Raw genomic sequence first — 20,754 nt, forward strand, 5'->3', positions numbered from 1 at the left:
ACCTGGGGACTTTGAACCCAGCCCAGCCTTCCCACCTTTCGAGGGGCGGGACTAACCGTCCCCCAGGATACCCGAAAAGACCACGAAATAAGGAATACCCTGCGCCCTCCCAGATTCACCACACCCCTTTCCCTTCTTCCCCTATAAAATCTTGCCCAACCCTCGCCCGGGTGCGACTTCTCTGGCCCCTTTCTCTCGGACCAGTGAACCTCGCCCGGGAGCGCTCCCTAATAAAGCTCACTTGAAGCTTTCCTCTGTTTCGCGGTGCCGTTTGTTAAGATCCGACCTTACTTTTGGTGCTGAAACCCGGGAGGGGTATCAAGCCCCACGGGTTACCGCGTGGGCCGCTCCTCCCCTACCCCAGGAGACAACCAGGGAACCTCTACTCATCCACCCGATCCTGCAGAAAACGGGGTAAGTCCCCCTCCCTTGTTCCCTCCGACCCCCAGAGTCCCTGCCCACCGGACTCGCTGTCCCTAATCCCGGCCGCGTCAGGGATTCCTCCGTCCTCTCTCCGGGACTCGGGCAACTGTGGAGACGTCCCAATTGCCTGACCGCTCTCCAACCCGCCGGGCCTCGGGTGATTGTGGAGACGTCCCAATCGCCTGACCGCCCTCCGACCTGCCGTGAATTGGAGACTGAGACCAGGGACGCCTCTCTCCCTCTCCATTCACTCAGGGACAGACTGGGGGGTCATGGGAACCTCACAATCGAAACCAGATTCTAAGACGCCCCTGGGGTGTCTCCTAGCCAATTGTACAGCCCTCGGTTTCTCCCAAGATCTCCGTCGCAGACGGCTTATTTTCTATTCCACTGTGGCCTGGCCACAATATCCTCTAGACAATCAATTCTGAAGGGACTTTCGATTTTAACATCCTCCGTGATCTAGATAATTACTGCCGCAGGACAGGCAAATGGTCCGAGGTCCCCTATGTTCAGGCCTTCTGGTATTTGCGCTCCCGCCCTGCCCTCTGCGTTGATTGTTCCACTTCCCAGATCCTTCTTGCCAAACAGACATCTACATTCAAGCCCCTAATTTCCTTTCACGATGACCCCTCCCCACTAACCGACCCTCCCGAATCTCTTACCACTCCCCCCCTTCAGAACTCCTCTCCAACCTCCACCCTACCCTGAAGCGGTCCCTCCTCCTCCCGAACCCGCTCTGGCCCCTCCAACCGCTCCCCCACCTCCCTCAACGGTTTCTACTCCCACGCCCCTTGCTTCGCCAATTAGTGCACATACACGCTCTCACGACTCCCAAGATTCAAATCTCCTCTGCCCTCTGAGGGAGGTAGTAGGAGCGGAAGGATTAGTTAGAGTTCATGTTCCCTTTTCTTTCCAAGATCTCCCTCAAATAGAAAAGCGATTAGGCTCCTTCTCTGCCGACTCCTCCCACTACATCAAAGAATTTCGCCTCCTGTCTCAAGCTTACGATCTAACCTGGCACGATATCTTTGTGGTTCTGTCCTCTACCTTAACCCCTGACGAAAGGGAAAGAATTCAAACTGCTGCCCGAAACCATGCAGATCAGGTTCACCTTACCGACAACTCCATGCCCGTCGGAGCGACTGCCGTACCTGGCACTGATCCAGGCTGGACTTAATCAGGATGGCCAAGATGGCCGTCGTAAATGCGACCTCATGATCCAATGCCTCCTGGCTGGCATGCAGGCTGCCGCTCATAAGGTAGTCAATTTTGAAAAACTAAAAGAGATAACCCAAGAACCTAACGAAAATCCAGCTATCTTTCTCAATCGCCTTACAGAGGCCTTAACTCTCTACACCCGGCTGGACCCCGACATCCCGGCAGGGGCAGTGGTCCTAGCCACCCGTTTTATCACCCAATCAGCCCCGGACATCCTAAAGAAATTAAAACGGGCAGAAGACGGCCCTCAAACCCCTATTCGAGATCTGGTAAAGATGGCCTTTAAAGTCTATAATGGCCGTGAGGATTTGGCAGAATCCAGCCGACAGGCTCGGATGCACCAGAAGGTGGCCCTCCAAACCCAAGCTCTTGTAGCCGCCCTAAGGCCGGCCATCTCCCATGGATCACAGCATCCACGGGGTCCGCAAAAGGCAACCCCGCCGGGGGCCTGCTTCAAATGCGGAAAAGAAAGCCACTGGGCTCGCCAATGTCCCAATCCCCGACCTCCTTCTAAGCCGTGTCCCAGCTGCGGGCTAACGGGGCACTGGAAGAGTGACTGCCCTACGGCTGGCCCTCCCTCAGCGTCTCCACGCGGGGGGGGGCGGGGCAGGCCGACCCAACGGCATTACCACTCGAACTGCTGGGATTGGCTGACGACTGACGGCGCCCGGACTCGAAGACCCCCATCACCCTCGCCGAGCCCAGGGTAACGCTACAGGTAGCGGGTAAGTCCATCTCACTTCTGGTGGACACGGGGGCTACCTATTCGGTCCTGCCTACTTACTCCGGGCCAGTTTCTCCTTCCCAGATCTCGGTCATGGGTATTGATGGCAAACCATCCTTCCCACTCCAGACAGGTCCACTCCCATGTCATATCGAAGGACTCCCTTTTACTCATTCCTTCTTAGTCATACCATCCTGCCCAGTTCCCTTGCTAGGCCGAGATGTCCTTTTCCACTTAGGGGCCTCTCTCCAGCTGGTCAGACTTGACCCTAAGGTCCCCTCCTCCCAACTCCTGCTTTCTCTTCTCGGCCTGTCTCTAGAACCCTCCCCCTCCTATCCCCCTCTTCCAATCACACCGAACCCAATCAATCCCCAAGTCTGGGATACTTCTAAGCCCATAATAGCAACACACCATTCCCCCGTTCTCATCCGCCTAAAGGACCCCTCCGAATTTCCATCAAGGCCCCAATTTCCCATCTCTGAGACTCACCTTAGGGGCCTACAACCTATTATCACCAGACTCCTAAACCAGGGACTCCTTATTCCCACTGACTCTCCCTGCAACACCCCCATCCTGCCTGTCCGCAAGGCCTCTGGGGATTATCGCCTTGTCCAGGACCTCCGACTAATCAATGAGGCCATAATTCCTCTCCACCCAGTAGTACCAAACCTTGCTCTCCCATATCCCCCCCCCATCCACAACCCACTTTACGGTTCTGGATCTCAAAGATGCCTTTTTCACTATCCCCCTTCATCCCGACTCCTATTTCCTCTTCACCTTTACCTGGATGGATCTGGATACTCATACTTCCAGTCAGCTCACCTGGACAGTTCTTCCCCAGGACTTACGCAACAGTCCTCACCTCTTCGGTCAGGCGCTGGCATGGGACCCCACTTCCTGCTCCCTTACCCCCAGCACACTCCTTCAATATGTAGATGACCTCCTCCTTTGTAGCCCGTCTCTCAGCCTCTCAAGACAACATACTGCAGATCTCCTCAATTACCTTGGCTCTCGCGGTTATCGGGTCTCCCCAGCCAAGGCTCAGTTATCTGTATCTTCTGTAACCTACCTGGGGCTCCACCTTACCGCTACCACAAAAGGTCTAACAGCCGACCACACCCGGATTATCCGTGAACTCCAGCCTCCGGAAACAGCGGAACAAATTCTCTCCTTTTTGGGCCTTATAGGATTTTTCCGACACTGGATCCCTAACTTTGCTCTCCTTGCTAAACCCTTATATCTAGCCGCTAAAGAAACCCCTCAAGGACCCATCACCTCTCCTTCCGCCGTTCGACAGGCCTTTCTCATCCTCCGTAACGCTCTGATATCTTCTCCCCTTTCTCTGCCCAACCCAAACCGACCTTTTCACCTTTTTGTGGATTAACGGGCCGGAATAGCCACTGGACTCCTTGCCCAGCCTGTAGGGCCTTCCTACCGCCCCGTGGCTTACCTCTCCAAACAGCTAGACCCAACCATTCGGGGATGGCAACCATGCCTTCAGGCCCTAGCAGCGGCAGCCGAACTGACCAAACACTCAAACTGACTCTGGCCCACCCACTAAGCGTGTTTTCCTCCCACCGGCTGGTCGACCTCCTAGGCCACAAGTCTCTCTCCCTCCTGGGCCCCTCCCGCATCCAGGAGTTCCACCTACTGTTCATTGAAAACCCAGCTATTTCTCTTGATCCCTCCCCTCGCCTGAACCCGGCTTCCCTCCTGCCTATCTCTGGCACCGGGGGTTTTCCATCCCATTTCTGCCCTCATGTCATAGAACCCTTCAAACCACCAAGAGAGGGACTCTTTGACACCCCTCTTTCAAATCCGGACCGCACTCTCTTTGTGGACCGTAGCTCAATACTCAGTCCTGACGGACACCGACGGGCAGCCTATGCAGTGGTAACTATCTCAACTATTATTAAGGCTAACAGCCTCCCAGAAGGGACAACCTCTCAAAGGGCTTAACTGATAGCACTCATGAGGGCCCGTGACCTCTCTAAGGGCCAAAGGGCCATCTTTCTCCCTATGGTCGCAGGCATTTCCCTCGCCTCCTCTCTCGTTGCTGCGGGCATCGGGGGAGGAGCCCCAACATACAGTGTCTCAACATCCCGTGACCTAGAACAGAAACTCCAGCTAGGCGTTTGGTTGGCTTCTGCCGCCTCCATCACCTCCCTCCAGCGCAGATCACCTCAGTAGCCCGAGTTGCCCTCCAAAATCGACGAGCCCTGGATCTCCTGACGGCCGACAAAGGAGGTACCTGCCTCTTCCTACCGGAGGAATGCTGCTATTACATCAATGAAACAGGACTCGTCGAAGACAACGTAAAAGCCCTCCATCGCTTAAGAGAAGAACTCCAACGCAAACACCAGCAGTCCGCCTCCCCAACTCCCGACTGGTGGCGATCCACCCTCTATACCTGGCTAACACCAATCTTAGGCCCCTTAATTCTCATCTGTATCTTGCTCACGTTTGCTCCCTGTTTTCTTAGGTTCCTTCGCAGGCGCATGGAGGAAGTCTCTCGGGTGGCCACAAACCAAATGCTCCTCGGTCCTTACACCTTGCTTCCTACAGAACCCCCCACTGGTCTCCCCTAAACCTCAGACCTCTGGTCGCCCGACTCCCCTTTCGACGCCCCCATTCAGCATGAAGTAGCCAGAGATCAGAACGCCACCCCATTACACCAAAGATGTCGGGATGTAAGGCCAACTGGCCCGAGGCAGGGGAACACAATCAAATTCACAAGTTGCATCAGACTGAAATTCTCCGGACCACCCAGTTCCAGAAACTGCCCTGGAGACATTCCGGACCACCCAGTTCCAGGAACTGACCTGGAGACATTCCGGACCACCCAGTTCCAGGAACTGACCTGGGGACTTTGAACCCAGCCCAGCCTTCCCACCTTTCGAGGGGCGGGACTAACGGTCCCCCAGGATACCCGAAAAGACCACCAAATAAGGAATACCCTGCGCCCTCCCAGATTCACCACACCCCTTTCCCTTGTTCCTCTATAAAATCTTGCCCGCCCGGGTGCGACTTCTCTGGCCCCTTTCTCTCGGACCAGTGAACCTCGCCCGGGAGCGCTCCCTAATAAAGCTCACTTGAAGCTTTCCTCTGTTTCGCGGTGCCGTTTGTTAAGATCCGACCTTACAGATTCTTCTTGTTATCCTTAGATTCTTCTTGTTCTCCTTAAAATTATCTGTGGGAAATTCACTGAGCCCTAGAATGATGGTACTTTCATCCAGAGAGGGTCTGCATTTGCTTCTGCTAGACACCTAGAGGCACTGCCATTTGGGGACCATGTGTTTGGGGTTACCTAGGTGGTATGAATCTGGGCTACAAACATGCAAGAGGGCTGGCTTACAGTTACAACCATCAGGACTGTTTGGTTCGTTTGTTTGCTCTGTCTCTGCTCTGCTCAGCACCAAGAAAATTTTCCTGTGGTCCCCCGAGGCATGGTCCTGGGGGGCAGGAAGGTGTGAAATTTGGTTTTGGTTCATCCTTACAGTAAGGGTGTAGCCCTTTGGGATTCCAATTTAGCAGGGCCAGTTTTCTGTTAAACTCCATGTTAGGCAGACCCTGAGCTCTGACTGCTGTCCCCTTCTCTGCATAAGGCCTTTAAAACCTAAATGCAAGTGGCTCGATTGATTGCCTCAGGGCAAAGGAGGCCTGCCGTCAGCTGATTTTCTCAGCCTCTTCTGGTTTTGCCTCATCTCTCTGACCTGTCACTGGAGTGCCCCCGGGCTCCATCCTTTTTCCTCTTCTTTTCCAGCTACAACAGACTGCCCTTGATGCCCTCACATAATTTCATGACTCTAATTACTATCTCTATGCTGACACTTTCCACATTTATATCTCCAGCCCAGACCTTTCTCAGTTACTCCAGACTTGAATATCTATATACTCTACACCTCTATTTGGTGATTCTCACAGAGAACATGCCCAGGACAGAATTTCTAGACCTCTTCCAGATCCAGCTTTCCCCATGTCAGTTAATGACTATTGTGCTTTTATAGTTGCCCTAGCCCAAATCCTTAGTTTCATTCTGGACTCTTCTTTCCCTCACACCCACATCCATTTCAGAATGTTTTATTGGTTATAACTAATAGATCCAGAATCTTACCACCTCTGCCGCCACCATCCTGGTCCATGCTACCATCATCTCTCCCCTGAACTATTGCAGTAGCTTCCTAACTAGGCTTTCTCCTTCTGCCCTTGCTCTCCTACAGGGTGTTGCTGTAAGTCAGATTTTGTCACTTATCTACTCAAAATCTCCGAAGGCTCCTCATCTCACTCAGAGTAAAGGCTTCATGTTTTCTGCCCTCACATGCCTCCTCCCCACCTCAGATGCATCTCTGATCTCTTGCTGGTCTCCCTATCACTCAGTTCTCTTCAGCCACAATGACCTTGCTGTTCCTCAAACATACCTGGCAGTCTCCTGCTTAGGACCTTTGTGTTGTGTTCCCCCAACCTTGAATCCTCTTCCAAAGATGCCCACATTGTTTTCCAGGTGTTTAATCAGCTGAAGCCTCTTAAGAGAGTTCTCCCTAATTGCCCTATTTAAAATTATATGCCTCCCCAGCACTCTTTATCCACTTTTCTTACTTTACTTTTCTTATAATCATAAGTTAGCTTCTATATAATGCCATGCACTATTCTAACACATTTAATCCTCACAACGCAAGGTGTTACTTTATTATCCCCATTTTACTGATAAAACCAAGGCACAAGGTGGCTGATTTGGGATTTAAATACAGTCTGATTATAAATCTTTCTGTGCTGCTAACTGCTCTATTCTGTCTTTCCATATGTAGCACTTGTCAGCTTCTGTAATATTATATAACTTCTTTATTTTGTTTACTGTGGGTCTCTACCTGCCACCTCCACCCCCATCTAAATGTCAGCTCCAGGAAGACAGGTTTAGGGTTTTTTTAATCTGTTTTTGTTTTTTTTCTTAACTACAGTATCCCTAGCACCTAGAACAGTGTCTAGTTTGTAGGTTCAATGAATATCTATTGAAGAAAGATACATTTATTTATTTATTTATTTATGGCTGCGTTGGGTCTTCATTGCTGCACGTGGGCTTTCTCTAGTTGTGGTGAGCAGGGGCTACTTTTTGTTGAGGTACACAGGCTTCTCATTTTGGTGGCTTCTCGTTGTGGAGCACGGGCTCTAGGCATGCGGGCTTCAGTAGTTGTGGCTCACAGGCTCTAGAGCACAGGCTCAGTAATTATGGCACGTGAGCTTAGTTGCTCCGCGGCATGTGGGATCTTCCCGGACCAGGGCTCGAACCCATGACCCCTGCATTGGCAGGCGGATTTTTAACCACTGCGCCACCAGAGAAGTCCCTAAAGTTGTAAAATGTTTTAAAGTCTCAGTTAAATGGATAATTTCCTGGGAAAAAAATATCTAATGACTACAAGAAGGGAAATCTGAAAGCCCAATCACAGGGTATGAAATAGTATGAGGGAAGTGATCAAAGTTATCTCCTTTTTCTCCATCATCTAGCTTTTGATTTAGTTCATGCTGTATTTTTTATTTTCGTAACTGGGTTTATCAATCTTAATTATAATAGGAAGATCTTCTAGATGACAAAAATAACCCTTATTTTCTTTCAGCAGTTATTGTTTAATTTTTTTTACATTTAAATCAGATATATTTGAAATTCATCCTAGGTTTTGGCATGAAGTATGGAGCCAACTTTTTTTCTAGATAGCTATCAGTTTTTCCTACCAATTCCAACCATCATCTTTATCATATATCCTTAAGCCCTGTCTATTTTGGGGTCTAATTCTAGATTCTTCATTTTTTTTTGTATTGGTTTTCTGCCTCCTCTTATGCTGTGGCACATATTTCTAATTACTGAGGCTTTGAAGTATGTTTTGGTGTCTGATAAGTCTAGTTCCCCCTCTTTGCTCTTCTTTTTCAGAGTTTTCCTGGCTAATGTACCTTATCTGTATGCGCTTTAGAATTTCTTTCAGCCACGGAAAAAAATCTGTGGCTATTTTTGTTGAGCTTGGTTTAAATTTTAATAAATTACTGAAATGACATCTTTAGAATGGGTTCCCCTCTGAGAACACAATATATCTTTCCATTTGTCCAAGTCTTCATTTTTATCATTCAGGAGTATTTTTTAGTTATTTTTGTTTTTTTCACTCCTTATTAAGTTTACTCTTAGAAGTTTTCTTTCTTGTTTTACCAAACAGTCTATGATTTTACTTCCCATGCAGATCTGCCTTTAGGGAAAGGATATTCTTAATCATGCAAAGAGTAGTGAGTGTCAGTTTAATTCTCACCGTAAATTAACACATTCACATTCTGGTTTTATACATCATTCTGTATGAGCAATTAATATGATTCACAATGAGAGATGAATCCAGTCTTCACATACCAGTAAGTCAGGTTTTAGAGCCTGTGAGGCTGAGAGCCAGATCATAGATCTTGGCAAATTTACCCTTGTAAATATTAGTGTATGTTGCCCAATGGAGCAGCCTCTGGATAAACAGCCAGATGCCCTCTCCCTGTGACACTTCAACCATGTGTGTGCCTTTACTTTAAAAATCAATAGCTCACTTAATAAACTTCACCACTTTAAGAAAACCTGTTATGCATGTTAAACTTGAATGACAGTCTTTTCAGCTGTTACTGATGTTTCTGCATCTGTTTATAAGTAAAAGGACCCAATCTATACACTAATGATATGCTTTGGAAAGTTACTATCATTGGTCAAATCTTTAATGAAAGTTTTAAATTCTTGTATATTACAGAATTTCACAAACTTATTTGGACAGCCACTAGTCTGCTTGCTTTCTCCTACAGCATATCCAAAAGCTTTACAAGGTATGTTTTGTCATTCCCTGTTGTATCCGTAGGTTGCAAATAAACTTATGTCTACATTTTGAATAATACTGCTCTGATCTTTGTCTCCCCCACCTATAGTGGTCAGTTGTGGATTTACAGAGTTTGATGTGGCAAGTGTCAGTCTGAAATAAACCCCGAAGTCTTGCCAACAACCAGAATTCTTTAATGGGCTACTGTTAGGCCTTGAGATAATTCTAAAAGAAATGATAAATCATCCCTGAGAAAAGAGTAAGGTTTTGGTCCCTTGCTACTGGGGAGCTCATGATTTGTGAATTTTAAAATTTGTGTTGCAGGTGTGCTGGGTCGTCATCCATATAGCATGACTTCCTCCAGCTCTGGCTACATATTTTAAGTATCTTTTAAGACCGTGAGATTTCTGGTCTAGAACACTTCTCAATCTATGCCTAAGTGTTAGAATAACCTAACTGGCACAACTTAAAGGGTGTCTTTTATTCACATTTTTACCTCGCATTTTTAAAATAAAAGAACCTCTTCTCCGGGTGCCAGAGAGACAGGTCAGTGTTTTGCCTTTTCTCAGGTGGCTGAGAAATGAAAACCTTTTTGTCTTTAATAATTTGTCCTCAGTAAGCAACACATAAAATCTAATCTAATTCCCAGTCATTAAGCTAGGTAAAATACTAAACAAACCTTAATCCTGTTTTAGCAGTACTTGTCACTGTTTCACTATCTCCCTAACTGTGAATAGTGCTGATGTCTCTCTGTGGGAGATGGCATTTTACTGCTACTTCCCAGCCAGAAGTCCTGTCTGCTGACATAGTTTGACACAGGAAGTGATGGTCAGCATTTGAATGCCCGAGAGAAGCTGGAGACTTTTCACCGTTGTTTTAAGGTAAGTTCTGCTATTTAACAGGGAAAAACATGTAGAAATACTAAGTTCATGTATCTAAAAGGCAAATCACTAAGGGATAGAACTTACCTTCAAACAACGGTAAAGCTCTCCTGCTTTGAGGACTTTGTTAACCTCTTTCTTATAATTTTTGGAGAAATGTAACCCCTTCCAATTGCGAGTACTTTTTGCTATCAAATTTTCCTATCAAGATGCAGCTTTATTTTAAATTGCATGAACCTAATGGGTTAATACCACAATTATTTAATCTGAAAGGTTTTATTGTGAAGCGGGTAAAAACACAGACTCTGGAGGCAAACTGATTGTGTTTGAATCCCAACTCAGCCACTTACCAGCTATGTGACCTTGGGAAGTTACTTAGCCATTCTGTGCCTCAGTTTCTTTCCTATCAAATGGAGATAATAATAGTACCTACCTCATTAAATAATTCTGGGTACACAGTAAGTATTCAATATGTGCTAACTATTGTTATTATTAATATGGTTAATTGAAATACATGTCCTTAACATTTTTTAGTCCAGTATCCTATTTTTTGTGCTGTAGAACTTAGACCTCTAATCCCTTAAAAGTGTCCCATCTGGACACAAAACTAGCAGATACCTAAGTATTTGGAACGTCAAAGTACGTCCCTGCACCTCTGGTATCTGAATTCTGCAGTTCTCTCTTTAACCAAGAGTCACTTCATTCATTCAACAAGCATTTATTCCACATTTATTTATCAGGCGCTGTGCTAGGTAGAAGATATAGACAACCTAACAGGCAGTTACTGTAGGTGCTCTGAGGGTTTCACAGGAGGAAGCACATGTAAGGTGAACTCCTGACCAGCCCTTGAGGGTTAAGAAAGTGGATGAAATGATGTCTAAAGTTGAGTTGAAGGATACGTAGAATTAGATAGGGGTGGGAAATGGTTGAATAAGAGTGTTCTAGCAGAGAAAAAGCATGCGAGCATGTGAAGAATGAATTGGGGAGGAGCTTTGATGGAAATGGGGAGATGATGTTGGCCAGAGTGAGGACAGTGGCTGGTTAGCTGGAGATAATAATCCTGGAGAACCAGTAGGGCTTGATGTTGGACTGGATGAGAGGGAATCAGGGAGAGGAAGGAAGCAGGGATGGACTGCCAGGTGTCTGGCTGAGGTGCTGGTAGAAATGATAATCCTGGATAAGAAGCAGATTTGTAGGAGAACAACGGGAAAGAATCTACTGACAAGTTTTGATATGTTGAGTTTGAGGTTACCTTTGAGAGTTAGGTTGGGTATAGTAGTCTGGAGCTCCTCTGTCCAATAGAAATATAATGGGAGTCACACATGTGATTTTCAGTTTTCTAGTAGCCACATTTTTTTTTTAAGGTAGAAACAAACAGGTGGAATGAATGTTAATGAGACATTTATATTTTATAATGCGCAGTGTGTCTCAATTTGGACTCATCACTTTTGAAGCGTGTCTGGTGGCTACTGTAGGACAGCGCCGTTCTGGACCTAAGGAGCTTATTTAGGCTGCAGATAGGGAACTGGGAATTAGTATGCATATAAATGATAACTGAACTTTGTGTATAGGTGAGATCAGCAATGTGGAGAAAGAAAATACTGATATTTAAGGGATAGGAAGAGAAAGAGCAACTAACAAAGGAGAATGAAAGAGATTGGCAGTTCTAGTACTTCTCAGAGGGTTCCATTAGGAGCTGCCCATGATCCAGCACTTGCCATATTTGCATGGAAGTTGTTAGTGGGAGGGGAAAAAAAAGCAAAGGAATATGTTCATTTTCCATTTCTCTTAAGTTTACGAGGCTCTATCTTACGTTTTTTTTCAGCAGAAAGCAATGTACCTGGGATATGTTTTTGTAGTTCCAAGCCAAATGTACTTTGTTGAAGTATACTTTAATGATACAGCTTTAATTTTATACATTGTCAGTATATTAAAATGTTCCTCAAATGCCTCTCTTTCGCAAAACTGTTGTCTATATATATAACATGTTTGTTATTACAGATCAATCTCAACGAGGTAGCCTCTTCACTCTCTTTTTGAACAATCCTCTAATGGCCTTCCTATTTGTCTCTGGATTGTCAAGCATGCGTAGAGGCCTATGGGAAAAGTGTCAAGAATATCTTCGAAAAATCAACCGCGATATTGCCCAGCTACTGACCCATTCACGTTCAATAGGTACCCTACTAATCTAACTGCACACTTAACAGAATGTACTATAATGGTTTAAAATTGTTTAAATTGTTTGAATTTGTAAAGGTATTTGTTGAAGGCAGGAAAGTTGAGAAGGTTTTCCTGAAAATTTCTTGCCTTTGAAATGTATTTTCCACTTAAGTATCCTTTTACTGTCACTTTTCTCCTCTTTGCAGATCAGGCATTTCTCCAGTTTTTTGGAGATGAATTTCTTCGCTTGCTTCTCACAAGATTTATCTTTTGTTCAGCCACCATGAGGATGCACAAGATTTTTCGGGTAGGCAAGGAATATCATTAAAGATCAATTTTGCCATTTTAGGTATTTAAGAGTCATATATTTCACTTGTATTAAATAAACTTTGACTAGATCCAATATAATATTCACATATTAATATGTAAGGTATAAAGATGCACAATCTAAGGCACATCTGAGTAGCTACCACCCAGTTTAAGAAGCAGAAAGTTTTCATTACCTTTGAGGCCCCTCTGTGGGTCTTCCCTGATCCTGTCTCCCCTCTTTAGTTTTAATGAAACTAAAACCCTGAATTTTATAATTGTCATTTGCTTTTCTTCATAGTTTTGTCACATGTTTTTGTGTTCCTACACAACATGTTCGTGGATCCATATTGTATGTATTCTTCTACATCTTGCTTTTTGACTCACTGTTACATTCCTGAGATTGAGCCATGTTGATGACTGACTGTAGCTTTCATTCATCCGTTTTCACTACTATATAGGATTCAATTGTTTGACTATACATCCCAAATTACTCATTATCTACTGATAATGGCCATTTGGGTTGTTTCTGGTTTGTTATTATTATAAACGATGCCACTGTGAAATCTTCCATCAGTTACCTGGCACACATATGTAAGATTTTCTCTGCGGAACATACTAGTAGTGGACTGCAGGGTCAGACACTATAGATGTATTCAGCCTTACTAGTTAAAGCCCTGGTTATACCAGTTTACGCTTGCAGTAGCTGTGTGTAAGAGTTGCTATTGGTCTAATCCTTGCCAACACTTGTTGCTGTCATTCTTTGTGTTTCATGTGAATCTGGTGGGTGTAAGTAGTAGCTCATTGTGCTTTCAAAGGTCATTTCTGGGATTACTCTTGAGGTTGAACAACTTTTCATATGTGTTACTCTGTGTTCGTCTTTATGAAGAGTGTGTTCAAGTCTTTGGTCTGTTTTGCTCTAAGTAGATTGTTTCTTTCTGTGTATTCATGTAACTAACACTCTTCAGTGAGGTTTTAAAAAATTTAGCCATTTTTCACTTCTTATAAGTAACATTTGGTTCTTTTTCAAATATGCTTAAATATTCTCAAAAGTCTTTTGCCATTTTTAGTTTTAAAATATGATATTTTTTCCATTTTATGACTGTAATTTTAAAATGTGGAAGGGTTTTGCAGTGAGTACCCACATACACACTAGCTGGACCCTGCAGTTAACATTTTGGTATATTTGCTTTCTCACGTATTTGTCCATTTATCCATCTCTCTTTTCAAGTATCAGTTCATCTCAGTTTTTGATGCATTTTGAAGTAAACTGTGGCCTTCACCCCTCAACACTTCATCATGCATATAAATAACTGAAATTTATATTTATTTACTTCTTTTTTTAATGTAAAGTTTGCATACAGTGAAATGCACAGAACTAAAGTGTACCATTAGATGAGTTTTGACAAATACATACTCCTTTGTAACTCAAACCCCAATCAAGTAATACAACATAGCATCATTCCAGAAAATTTGCTCCACACCCCTCTCCAGTCAGTCCACTACCCATGATCCCAGAGACAATGCTCTTTTTATTATTTTCACTACAGATTAATGTCACCTATTCATGAACTTGAATTATACAGTGTAAACCTTATTTGATCAAGCATGTTCTTAATATTCATCTGTGTTGTTTCATGTAGAAGTAACTCATTCCTTTTGAGTAGTTCCATTTTCTGAATATATCACAGTTTATTTAGGCCTTCTCTTTTTTTTTTTTTGGCTTCGTCAGGTCTTAGTTGTGGCACGCGGGACCTTTGTTGAGGTGTGCAGGATCTTTCGTTGTGGCGCACAGGCTTCTCTCTGGTTGTGGCACGTGGGCTTCTCTCTGGTTGTGGTGCACGGGCTCCAGAGTGCATGGGCTCTGTAGTTTGCGGCGTGAGAGCTCTCTCATTGAGGCCCGCGGGCTCAGTAGTTGTGGCGTGTGGGCTTAGTTGCCCCGTGGCACGTGGGATCTTAGTTCCCCGACCAGGGATCAAACCCACGTCCCCTGCATCAGAAAGTGGATTCTTTACCACTGGACCATGAGGGAAGTCCCCTAGGCCTTCTCTTTTTGATGAACACTTGGGCAGTTTTAAACTTTTGACTATTATAGATAAAGTGGCCATGAACATTCCTATACAAGTCTTTTCCAGACTTACATTTTGAATTTTCTTGATCATAGAGTAGGTATGTCTTTAGTTTTATAAAAAACTGCCAGACTTTTTCTCAAAGTAGTTTTGTCATTTTCTTTTCCCAGCAACTGCATGTGAAAGTTGCTCTACATCCTTATCAACACATAGTGTTGTCAGTCTTAAATTTTAACCAGTCTGTTGGATTTATAGTGGTATCTCATTGTATTGGTTGGCCAAAAAGTTCATTCGAACCTTTTGGCCAACCCATAGTTTCAATTTGCATTTCACTGATGAATGAGGATATTGGACATCTTTTCATATGCTTGTTAGCTGCATTTTATCCCATTCTGTTGGCTTGCCTTTTCGTTTTCTTAACAGTGGCTTTGAAGACTAAACTTTTAAAATTTTGATGAAGTTTGAACGAATCAATTTTTTTTTCTTTTGTGGTGTGATTTATCTAAGAAATCTCTGTCTATCCCAAAGTCACAAAGATTCTAGGAGTTTATAGTCTTAGCTTTTACATTTAGTTCTATGATATGAGTTAACTTTTGTTTACAGTGTGAAGTAAGGGTTAAAATTTCTTTTCAGTATGGGTATGAAATTGTTCTAGTATCTGTTGTTGAAAAGATTATCCTTTTTTCATTGAGTTACTTTTGTTATTTTTTGAAAATCAGTCAACCATATATGTATAGGGATATTTCTAGACTCTAAATTCTGTTCCATTGACTGATAGCATTTTTCTCTAATATACTGCTGCCTTGATAATTGTAGCTTTATAATAAGTCTTGAAATCTTTGTAGTGTGAGCCCCCCCTGCCATTGCCAAAATGTTTTATGTGTTTTAATAGTTCTAGAAGATCCTTTGCATATCTATGTGAATTTTATATTTTGATTGGGATTACATTTAAATCTATATAATCAATCTGTAGAGAGTTATATTTTAATAATATTGAGTCTTCCAATGAATTAATATGGTATATCTCCCCATTTATTTAGGTCTTCTGTAGTTTCTCTCACCAATATTTTGTGGTTCTCATCATACAGGTCTTACATGTATCTTATTAAATTTATTCCAAAGTATTTCAAGTTTTGATGATTTGTAAATAGAATTATATTTTTTATTTCATTTTCCAATTATTTGTTGCTGATACATAGAAACAAATGTTTTTATGTATTATCAGCTAATAATGTTTTCTAAATTAACCTGTGGGACTTCCCTGGTGGTCCAGTGGTTAGGACTTCGCATTCCAATGCAGGGGGTGCAGGTTCGATCCCTGGTCAGGGAGCTAAGATCCCACGTGCCTCGTGGCCAAAAAGCAAAACATAGAACAGAAGCAATATCGTAACAAATTCAATAAAAACTTTAAAAATGGTCCACATCAAAAAAATCTTAAAAAAAAAATAATAAATTAACCTGTATCCTGCAGTCTTGCTAAATTGAAGTATTTGCTTTGTTACCTTTCTGTGTATTCCTTAAGGTTTTCTATCTACACGATCATGTCATCTTCAGACAAAGGCAGTTTTACGTCTTCCTTTCCAATCTGTATGCCTTCTATTTTGTGTATGTGTGTGCTTTTATCAGGGCTAGGTCTTACAGCAAAACGGTGAATAGAAGTAATGTGAATGAATATTCTTGCCTTGTTCCTGGTTTTAAACGAAAAATTAATTATTTACCATAAATTATAATGTTAATTGTTAGTTATTCATACACACTCTTTTTCAGGTTGACTGAGCTCCTTTCTCTTACTGTTGCTGAGTTTTTATCAGGAATGGGTATAAAAGATTGTCAAATACTTTTTTTCTGCATTAATTGATCCTGATATATATTAATTCTGTTAACATGGTGAATAGCATTGATTGAACCTTGTATATCTGGGCTAAACACATTTTGTGGTCATGTATTATCCTTTTGCATTGTTTGATTCATTTTGCTAGTATTTCCTTTTGGATTTTTGTATCTGTTTTTATGAATGATTATGGTATGGTATTTAATTTTTTCTTGTGATGTCTTCATGTGGTTTTGTTATCAGGGTAGTGCTGACTTCATAAATTGAGTTGGGGTGTGTTTCATTCTCTTGTATTTCTTAAAGAGTTTCTTTTCAATTGGCATTATTTCTTCCTTGAATGATTGGTAGAATTCATCAGTGAAGCCATCTGGACCTGGAGTTTTCCTTTTGGGGATGTTTTAAATTATGAATTCAGTTTCAAAGGCTATTCATGTTTTCTATTTTGTTCTTAGTTTTAATCACTTGTGTCTTGCAAGTCATTTTCTAATTTATTGCCAAAAAATTGTTGATAATATTCCTTTATCCTTTTAGTCTCTGTAGACTCTCTAGTGATTTTTCATGACTCATATTGGTAATGTTTCCTGTCTTTTTTTTTCCAGTCTAGCTAAAGGTTTGTTAGTTTTAATGATCCTTCCAAATAAACAGCTTTTACTTTCATTGATTTTTTTTTACTACTGTTTGTCTCTTTTTTACTTAATTTATTTCCATTCATACTTTATTATTTTTCTTCTTTTTAATTAATTTTATTTTAATTTGCTCTTTTTAATTTCTGTTTTAAAACTTAGATTGAGGGCTTCCCTGGTGGCGCAGTGGTTGAGAGTCTGCCTGCCGATGCAGGGGACACGGGTTCGTGCCCCGGTCCGGGAAGATCCCACTTGCCATGGAGCGGCTAGGCCCATGAGCCATGGCCACTGAGCCTGCGCGTCCGGAGCCTGTGCTCCGCAACGGGAGAGGCCACAAGAGTGAGAGGCCCGCGTACTGCAAAAAAAAAAAAAAAACTTAGATTGAAAACCTTTTTCTCTTCTAGTACAAGCACCTACCCTTTAAGCTTAACTGCTTTAGTTATATGATTTCAATACTTTTAACTTTATTGAGACTTGTTTTATGACCCAGCATGTGAATTATCTTGGTGAAGATTCTTTCTGCACTTGAAAAGACTATGTATTAGATGCTATTCTAATACATGCTATTAGATGTATGCTTCTGCTATTTTTAGATGGAGTGATGTATAAATGTCAATTCAGCTTGATGTTCCAAGTATATTTAATAGTGTTCTTCAAGTCTTCCATATTCTTTTTTTTTTTTCTTTTTGCGGTACGCGGGTGTCTCACTGTTGTGGCCTATCCCGTTGCGGAGCACAGGCTCCGGACGTGCAGGCTCAGCGGCCATGGCTTGCGGGCCCAGCCGCTCCGCGGCATGTGGGATCTTCCCGGACGAGGGCACGAACCTGTGTCCACTGCATCGGCAGGCGGACTCTCAACCACTGCGCCACCAAGGAAGCCACAAGTCTTCCATATTCTTAACTTATTTTCTGTCTGCTTATTCTATCCCTGATAGAGAAGTATCTAAACCTCTAATTATACTTGTGAATTGGTTAGTTTCTCATTTTGGAGCTGTTTTTTCATTGTTCATTTTGAAGCTGTTATTGAGTTTGTACATACTTAGAGTTGTTATGTCTTGTTGAAATTACCCATTCATCATTATGAACTGTCTTTATGTGTGGCAGTATTCCTTGATCTGCAGTCTAGTTTGTGCAATATTAATATAACTATACCACTTTTCTTCTGGTTTGTGTTTGTATGGAAAATCTTGTTTTATTCTTTTACTTTTAACCTATATCTGTCTTAATATTTAAAATGGAATTCTTTTCAACAGCGTTAGGTCCTGCTTTTTTATCTAGTTTGACCATATCTACCTTTTACTTGACATTTTTAGTTTTAAATTACATTTAAATTAAGTATAATTCTTAATATAGTTCGAGTTAAATATACTATTATTTGTTTTCTATTTGTCCTGGCTGCAGTTTGTACCTTTTTTCTTTCTCTCCTGCCTTCATTTTCATTTGACTTAATTGAGGTTTTTTTTGTTTTAGAATTTTATTTTAATAACGCTGTAGATTTATGCTGTATCTCGTTTTGCTTTTTTAATATCACTTTACATTTAATGTAGTTATCTTACAATAGTATTCTTCCATTTTCTCCCTCCCGGTCTCTACTATTATTGTCATTTGACTTTTGAGTATGATATATACTATTTGATACTTTGTGGTTATCATAGCATTAAACAGTCAATTATCTTTTTTTTTTTTTGCCACGCCATGCAGCATGTGGGATATTAGCTCCCTGACCAGGGATGGAACCCGCATACCCTGCAGTGAAAGTGTGGAGTCTTAACCACTGGACCGCCAGGGGAATTCCTAAAAAAATTTTAATGAGGAGGAAAAGCTTATATATTTATTATTTCTGGCACTCTTAATTTCTTTCTTTAGATTTAATCTTCCATGTGGTATCATTTTTCTTACCACAGAATTTCCTTTATAATTTCTTATAGTGCAAATCTGGTGGTAATTAATTCTCTCATTGCTTATTTATCTGAAACAGTATTTATTTCACTCTGGTGTTTTGTGAACCATGGGTTATTTAGAAATATGTTATTTAGTGTTTAAATTTTGGGAATTTTCAAGATATCTTACTGATTTCTAATTTAATTCCTTTGTGGTCAAATAGTATGCTTTGTATTGTTTGAGTCCTTTTAATTTATTGAAACGTGCTTTATTGTCTAGAATGTGGTCTATAATGGTGCATGTTCTAGGGACACTTGAAATGAATGTATCAATATATGCTGCTACTGTTGAATGAAGGGTTCTATAAATGTCTGTTAGGTCTCGTTGGCTTATAATGTTGTTAAACTTCTTTATAGCCTTACTGATTTTCTGAATAATTGTTCTATTATTACAATGTGTAATGTGTGTTTTCTTCTGGCTGTTTTTAAGATTTTCTCTTTATATTGGTTTCCTACAATTTGATTATGATGTACTACTTTGATATGCTTTTCTTTGTTGCTTTCTTCCTGCTTGGGGTTTATTGAGCATCTTAGAGCTATCTAAATATCAAGATATTTAATATATTTTAGAATATTTTTGGCCATTATTTCTTCAAACATTTTCTCTACTCCTCCGTTTCTCTTTCTGGAGCATCAATTACTTATATGTTAAACAACCTAATATTGTCCTACAGGTCAATGATTTGCTTTTTTTTTTTTTAAGTGAAAAAAGGTTTATTTACATGCTCTTCATTTTTTTAAATGTCTGTTTTCTCTCTGTGTTTCAGTTTCTGTTGTCTTCAACTTTACTGATGTTTTCTTTTGCAGTGTCTAATGTGCTCTTAATCCTATGTCCATTTAGTTTTTCATTTCAGGGATTACATTTTTCTCACCTCTAGAAGTTCTTTTTGGTTCTTATAACATTTTCCATTTTTCTCCTCATTCTATTTATGTTTTCTTTCGTGTTCTTGAATGAATAATAATAGCTAAAGTCTTTACCTACTAATACTGTATTCTCTATCATTTATAGGTTTGCTTTTATTGTTTTTTTTCTACTGGTTAGGGGTCTCATATTTCTAATTCTTTGTATGTTTAGTAATTTTCTGTTAAACTGTGAGCATTATGAATTTTCCGATGTTGATTTCTCTATTTTGTTGTCTTTAAAGAGCGTTGGGCTTTGTTCTGGCAGGAGTTAAATTACTTGAACATCTTTTTGACCTTTCCCTGGCTTGTTTTTAAGCTTTTTAAGGGCAGATTTATTACAGTAGCATTAACATACAGATGTAGATTTATTTCAGCCTAGTACTAAGAAGCATGATTTCTCTGGGGTCTCTTTTATATGTCCACTGTTTCAACACATATTTTCCACCCTTGGGGTGTTTGGTCAGAATTCAAACATGTCCCAGCCCTGTGTGAGCTGAGAGAATTGTTCAGTTTACAGTAGCCCCCCAGCAGTTCCTGGTTTTTTGTTTTTTTTTTCTTTTTTTAGGGTTTTTGAGCTTTTCATTATTGTCACTTCTCATAGTATTTAGTGTGGTAAAATGAGAATTTAGTCTCTGTAATATGTAATTACTGAGGCCTACAGGCACAAGAGAGATAGAAATGACCTTTTAATATATGGACCGTCATGTTAGATGTATAGAAAAATGGTAATTTATTTTTCCAGTAAATTTTAAATATGTGGCAAAGTTGTAGTCTATAGAAAGTACCAAATGAAGAAGAATTTCCAAATGAGAATCACTTTATTCTTGAAATTGTCTTCTTCTTTTGCTTCCAT

General features: G+C 41.6%; 1 protein-coding gene across 6 annotated transcripts in view; it reads left to right on the forward strand.

The window, feature by feature from the left end:
• The window catches only part of SCAI (suppressor of cancer cell invasion), a 137,224-nt gene that overhangs the window by 114,471 nt on the left and 1,999 nt on the right, over positions 1–20,754 (forward strand). For 5 of the 6 annotated variants that reach the window (XM_027104881.1, XM_027104883.1, XM_027104882.1 and 2 more), the window contains 3 exons: positions 9,127–9,199; positions 12,072–12,245; positions 12,437–12,537. In XM_027104881.1, coding sequence (XP_026960682.1) covers positions 9,127–9,199; positions 12,072–12,245; positions 12,437–12,537 — 348 coding nt within the window. Of the gene's footprint in view, positions 1–9,126; positions 9,200–9,926; positions 10,071–12,071; positions 12,246–12,436; positions 12,538–20,754 lie in introns of those variants that run through there. The other variant, XR_003432502.1, reaches the window with a different exon arrangement.

This window comes from Aethalodelphis obliquidens, unplaced genomic scaffold (assembly GCF_003676395.1).
Source record: "Aethalodelphis obliquidens isolate GAN/ISIS:26980383/991018 unplaced genomic scaffold, ASM367639v1 scaffold7, whole genome shotgun sequence".
Classification (NCBI taxonomy): domain Eukaryota; kingdom Metazoa; phylum Chordata; class Mammalia; order Artiodactyla; family Delphinidae; genus Aethalodelphis; species Aethalodelphis obliquidens.